The 6,680-nt window shown below is 50.9% G+C and overlaps 1 protein-coding gene across 1 annotated transcript in view; it reads right to left on the reverse strand.

Moving 5' to 3' along the window:
* Nucleotides 1-1,159, reverse strand: part of SYT13 (synaptotagmin 13) — a 38,087-nt gene extending 36,928 nt beyond the window's left edge. Inside the window, exon 1 of the mRNA XM_055547826.1 lies at nucleotides 977-1,159. Coding sequence (XP_055403801.1) covers nucleotides 977-1,159 — 183 coding nt within the window. The remainder of the gene's footprint in view (nucleotides 1-976) is intronic.
* Between the last annotated feature and the right edge of the window lie 5,521 nt (nucleotides 1,160-6,680).

Below are 6,680 nucleotides of genomic sequence, written 5' to 3' on the forward strand. Positions count from 1 at the left end.
TCCCTCTTCCCCAGGGGGGGCCTGCCTTCCTCCAGTCTCTCTGGCCAGACCCTCCCCCCCAGATCTGCAGAGGACTTAGCCTCTGCCACTTTGGGGATATGTACTGGACTTCACAGCCCACGTAGGGCAGTCCTTCCAAACCTTTCTCAGACCCCCTTCGGCTGCAGTGTACAATGGGGACCCCACCCATTTTCTGCCCAGAGAGGCCCTGGGGGACGAGCTCATGTGGAGATAAAAGCCCTCCCGTCTCCAGAGACATCTGCAGCCACATCGGTGGGGAGTGGAGCGTTGGAGGGGGGCTCAGAGCTACTCCCTCAGGCTGGCTGGAGCTGAGGGCTGCTAGCGGGGGTTGAGGGTCGCTCAGGCCCTCCATACTCACCTGTCTCTCCAGACCCCAGCACCCCCAGCCCAACCGGCCCTCCCCCGCTCCCACTGCAGCCCCCGGCTGCCACCCCCTCTCTCCCTTCTCAGCTCGGTCAGTGAGTTCCCCTGCGCCAGCGGCACAACGGGCCCACTCTGTTCTCTATCACCCTTTCTCTTCTCCCCAGTTCCTGGAGCTTCTCCTTCTCGGTCATTCCCCTCTTCGTCTCCCCTAAGCCTCGCAGCCCCCTGCCCCAAACCCTCACAGCGTCCCTGTCTTATTACTCACCCCTCCAACTCGCCTCCCAGCTCCGATTTCTATCTAAGCCCCCTTTCCCACTCACTCCCATGCTTGCGCCTTAGGCTTGCTGGCCCCTTTCCTCCCGTACCCTAGCCGCCACCACCCCACCCCCCAGGCCTTTGGGACCCCCCGCCCCCGCCCCAGGGCCTCTGAACACATCCGCTGTCCAAACACGTCCTCTGTCCCCACTCCCAGCCGGGCTCTGTTGCGCAAAGAAGAACGCCAACCATTCCTTCCCATCCACTCCCCCCGCCGCAGCCGCCAGGGAGACACCCCACCCAAGCCCCGGGGAAGCCGAGGCCCACGGCCGCTCACCTGTTGGGCGGCCCGCAGCACGCTGGGCTTCGCCTTCTCCGGGTCGGGCTCCAGGTCTCGCTGCAACACTCCCTTCTTGGGGTGCATGTGCCGGCACAGGCAGGTGACCCCGCACAGCGCGAGGATGCTGGTGGCCGTGCCCAGCGTGGCGCCCAGCGCGATCACCGGCACCGACAGCACCATGGTGCCCCGCTTCCCCGCACCGGGCTCGGTCCCGCCGCCGCGCGCCTCCCCGCCTGGGGTCCAGGCGCGCCAGCCGCTCTCCAGCCGCCGCCGCCGGAGGGGCGGAGGGGCGGAGGGGTGGGCAGGGAGGGCGGCCCGAGGACGTCAGAGCGGGAGGCTGGACCCGGAGCTGGCTGGTGCGGCAGCGCGTCAGCCCAGCACGTGACCCGACCCCCCACCCCGGCCCAAGGCGGATCCTCTCAGGTGGAAGGAACCTGAGCGCATCGTCCTCTCCTCTCGAGTCATCCTTCATGCTTTAGCTTTAGGTAGGACTCTTGGGTTCAAGAACAGGAGCTCGCCAAGGTCACACTGTGCGTTAGGTTAGCCGGCAAACCAGGACTCAAACCTTGGCCTGCAGCTCTGTCTGGATAGGGGGTTGTTTTACCAGACTACTAACTGGTGCAGAGAGCCCTCTCTGTGGAAAAGACCCTGATGCTGCGGGGAAAGATTGAAGGCAAAAGGAGAAGGCGGCAGCAGCTGATGACACGGTTAGATAGCATCATCAACTCAATGGACATGAATTTGAGCAAAGTCTGGGAGATAGGGAAGGACAGGGAAGCCTGGTATGCTGCAGTCCATGGGTTTGCAGAATCTGAAACGACTTAAGGGCTGAACAAAAAAGCTTTGTTCACCCTCTGGCCAAGGAGGCATTGGAAAATCGAGGCCTGCATGAGCTTTTTCAAACACAAAAAGCTGGAGATTTCCCATCTCCCAAACTTGCCATGTGTTTACTTCCAGGGAGAGGGAATGGCGACCAGGGACAGGGCATTGATGCTGTGTCTGGGGTTGAGACTATACCTCTCTTGTCCTGGAGAGGATGATTGCAGTGATTCTTTTCACATCTGTCTGCACTTCCTTAGCCATGAGATTGGCATGTATTCTTATCTCCATTTACAGATGAGGAAGCCTAGACTCAGAGGGGATGTAGGGCAGGTTGAAAAATCCAAACTCAAGTTTGCAGGTTTCAAGTCCACATGCCACCCTAAAGGAAAGGACTTACCATAGAAGGATAAAGAGTATCAAATGCAGCAGCTAGGATTCCATGCTTTGATCCAGAGAAAGAAATTTAGTGTGCTTAGAGTGAGGGAAAATTAGAATTCTAGGCATGAGGAGGGTTGTCTCAGATCACAAACAGGGCTTTCCAGTGATTTTCATTATGTGGAATGTTTCATTTAATTCAGCGAGCATTTGCTGTGTGTTGGTGGTGATTTCGTTCCAAACAGGGCTCTAAACTTCCCATGAGGCTGATGACTCCCAAATCTATGATCATTCTAGCCAGACCTTTTCTGTCGAGATGCAGACGTGACCAACATCTGATAGCTCCCAGTGTTTGTTATCCACTTCTGCATAATAGACCCGTAACTTAGTATATCAGAGGGCTTCCCAGGTGCCTCAGTGGGTAAAGAATCTGCCTGCAATGCAGGAGACGTGGGAGACATAAGTTCAATCTCTGAGTTGGGAAGATCCCCTGGAGAAGGAACCCAGTCTACTATTCTTGCTTGGAGAATCCCATGATTCTGGCCCCATGAGCTACAGTTCATGGGGTCGCAAAGAGTTGGACATGACTGAAGCAACTCAGCATGTAGCGGCTTAGAACAATTCTTTTGTGACTTCTCAGGTGGTTTGTGCATTGACTGGGCTCAGCTGGGCAGTTTTCCTGCTCAACATGGTATCCCCTGGGACAACGGTCAGCTGGGCTGGAACATCCACGATGGCATACCTCACGGCAAGTGGTTGGTACTGGCTATTGCTCAGGGCACAACTGGGCTGTGTATGGAGCACTTGGGTTCTTCCTTATGCGACTGGAGCTTCTCACAGCATCTCAGCCAGCTTCCAAGAGGAAAGAAGCAGAAATTGCCAGTTCTCTTAAGGCCTGGGTTTGTCAGTCCTAGAATATCATTTCTTTGGTTAAAGCAATCGTCTCCTTCTAATCCTTTCTCTCAGTTCAGTTCAGTCACTCAGTCATGTCTGACTCTTTTTGACCCCATGGACTGCAGCACACCAGGCTACCCTGTCCAACTCCCAGAGTTCACTCAAACTCATGTCCATTGAGTCGGTGATGCCATCCAACCAACTCATTTCTCTACAGGGCATCAAAAGGGATGTTTCTGAAATGCAGAGCTGATCTTGTCACTCACACACATAAAAGCTTCCACAGTTTCTTCAGTAATAAACTCGAGAGACTCCAGTTGAATCCAGAGCCCTTTCTGATGTCATCCCAGCCCTCTACAGACTTCCCAACCTTCCCTGGAGCCCCAGACACTCCTAGGGACAATTGGATTCAGTCAGCAAGTGAATATCTTTAGAGCTTCCATACTGTCACCCATGGGTATGTTCAGCAGGCCCTCAGTAACTGTTGAAAGGGTGAATGGTTCACCATCTCATGTAGGACTTCCAGTGGCTTGAAAGGAATCCCGTTTGCTAAATGAGCTCCATTTGATTAAATGGACTCTTCTGTAAGTATTTATTTTGTACCTGCTGTATGCCCAGGTATATTTTCCTACAGAGATTCATTTGCTGCCATCTGTGGAGCTGAAGTGCTTTATTCCCGGGTGATAGGCTTAGCATTCTCTCTCATAAGAGCTTCCCTGGGAGGCTTTCTTGGCTTTTGAGCCTGGCAATGCAAAATGTCCTGGGGAAATAAGAGGTTTAATTAATGCTGTCAGTCTGGATCTCCCATGCCTGAGCTGCTCGCCTGGGAGACCCTCAGTGCCACCTAACAAGATCTGGGGTGGGGGTGAGGAAAAGGATGAAGAACACTTACTACCAGACATTTTCTGATGGGGATCAGACATCTGTCATGTGGTCCCTTGTTACTATGGTTACTGAGATGTTAGCAGCCGCAGTGACCTTCATTTTTAACAGGAAGAGGGACTCCAGTCCAAGAAGAATAGACTGCCTTTTGCCTCTTTCACACGCAGTGAAGCCATGGCAGAGCTCAGCTGGACCTCTGGAGATTTGAAACCCAGTTAAGTCATTAGGGCCCTGGGTCACCTTGGCTACATCTCATCAAAGATGTGACTTTTGCTTCTTGGTTACTGATACCCAGGCAGCAGCCTTTAATGACAACTCTCTAAGAAAAGGCATTAGTGGGATCCTTTGAAAAATGAGATCATCACTATTGAGAAAAGCAGTTGACAGAGTGGAACACTAAGACAGTCTGAGGACGAGGTGTGCAAATAATTGGAATGCTGGGGCCACCAGAATGCCAAGGGCAGACAGAGCAGGATGTTCGGGTTGGGAAGTGGTGGTGGTGGGGAGGGACTTCTGGAGGGCTGAGGAGTAGATCTCTGAAGATTCCCCAGCCTCTTGATGAAATTCCATTGTTATTTTGATGCATATTTTACTTGTTGGATGTTGAATTTTGTTAAGTATTCTGAGTAATTGCTTTGAATTTTTAAGATATTAAAATGCTTTTAACTTGGGGGAAGGATTTCAAATATAGGAGGTACTCTTATTTAGCAAACATTTATGATGTCTGCCTATAGTGCTGGGCAGGAGGGAGGAAACTTAAAAACAGAACAACTGAATTTTAGCATCAGAAGGATTTCAGAGATCACTGTGTGGAATTCCTTCATTTTACTAAGAGGAAGCCTGGAGGCTGGAGAGATTGTGGCTGGTTGCAGGGTAGAAGGAGTTAATGGCAGACCTGGGAAGGTGTTTTCCATCAGGGTAGTTTAGGTTTTGCTGCAGTAACAAGTAAATTCAAACCTCTGAGATTAACTCAATAAAAGTATATCCTGCTTCTATCACAGTTCAAGGAAGGCCAGAGAACCTGGGTGGGCAGCTCATCTCTAATCAGGAATCTGGGCTTTTTCTGTCTTGAGACTCCTTTGCTTTCAGCCATGGAGACAGAGGAAAGAGAGGGGACTGAAGACCATCGGTGACATTTCCGAGGCCACGGATGAAAACAGCACCTACCTTTCACCCCGTTGATCAGTCAGAACTTGATAACAAGACATCTCATAATATGACAGAGGAGATTGGGAAGTACAGAGGAGAAGCATAAACAAAAGTAGTCTTGACCTAGAAGCCAGAGCTTAGGACTTCCTCTCTAGAGCTTTCAGTCTCTCGAGAAAGTTTTTGAGTTTCTACCACGTGCCAGGCACTGTGCTCAGTGAAGGAGCTATTTTCGCTGTTTAGTTGCTAAGCTGTGTCCAGCTCTTTGCGACCCCATGAACTGCAGCATGCCAGGCTTCCCTGACCTTCACTATCTCGCAGAGTTTGCTCAAACTCATGTCCATTGAGTTGGTGATGCAATTTAACCATCTCATTCTCTGCCACCCCATTCACCTTTTGCCTTCAATCTTTTCCAGCATCAGGGTTTTTTTTCCCCAATAAATTGGCTCTTCGCATCAAGTGGTCAAAGTATTGGAGCTTCAGTTTTAGCATCAGTCCTTTCAATGAATATTCAGAGTTGATTTCCTTAAGGATTGACTGGTTTGATTTCCTTTCAGCCCAAAGAACTCTCAAGAGTCTTAACCAGCACCATAATTCAAAAGTATTCAATTTTTTGGCACTTAGCCTTCTTTATGGACCAACTCTCACATCCTTACATAACTACTGGAAAAACCATAGCTTTGACTAGATGGACCTTTGTCGACAAAATGATGTCTCTGCTTTTTAACATGCTGTCTAGGTTTGTCATTGCTTTCCTTCCAAAGACCGAGTGTCTTTTTTTTAATTTCGTGGCTACAGTCACCGTCCACAGTGATTTTGGAGCCCAAGGAAATAAAACTCGTCACCGTTCATGCTTTTTCCCCTTCTATTTGCCATGAAGTGATGGGACCAGATGTCATGATGTTAGCTTTTTAAATGTTGGGTTTCGAGCCAGCTTGAAGATTCAGGGGATCTTCCTAGCTCAGGTATTAAACCTGTGTCTCTTGCATCTCCTGCATTGGCAGGCAGATTCTTTACCACGAGGACCGCCTGGGAAGCCCATGAAAGAGCAAAGTTAGGGGGCAAAAACCTAATTTTGGCATGGTCCCTCTCACCATGGAGTTTACATTCCCCCAGGGAAGACAGACAGTAATCATCCCTCACACAAGCACATGTGAAATGGCAGCTGTGATAGAAGCTAAGAAGGAAAGGTTCCAGGTCTAGATGTGACTTATTCTGAGATACCCATGACGGCTTCCCAGAGGAGACAGTGGGCTTCCCTGGTGGCTCAGACAGTAAAGAATCCGCCTGCAATGTGGGAGACCTGGGTTCGATCCCTGAGTTGGGAAGGTCCCTTAGAGGAGGGCATGGCAACCCACTCCAGTATTCTTGCCTGGAGAATCCCCATGGACAGAGGAGCCTGGTGGGCTACAGTCCATGGGATTGCAAAGAGTTGGACACAACTGAGCGACTAAGCACAGAGGAAGCAGTGATCTGAAAGACTCAAGCTAATGCACCAAAGAAGGAAGAAGAGTGTTCTGGGCAGAGAAAGAGTACAGGCAAGGCCCCTGTGACAGAGCTGCATGCGGGGCGAGAGTCAGCA

Source organism: Bubalus kerabau, chromosome 15 (genome assembly GCF_029407905.1).
Source record: "Bubalus kerabau isolate K-KA32 ecotype Philippines breed swamp buffalo chromosome 15, PCC_UOA_SB_1v2, whole genome shotgun sequence".
NCBI lineage: Eukaryota > Metazoa > Chordata > Mammalia > Artiodactyla > Bovidae > Bubalus > Bubalus kerabau.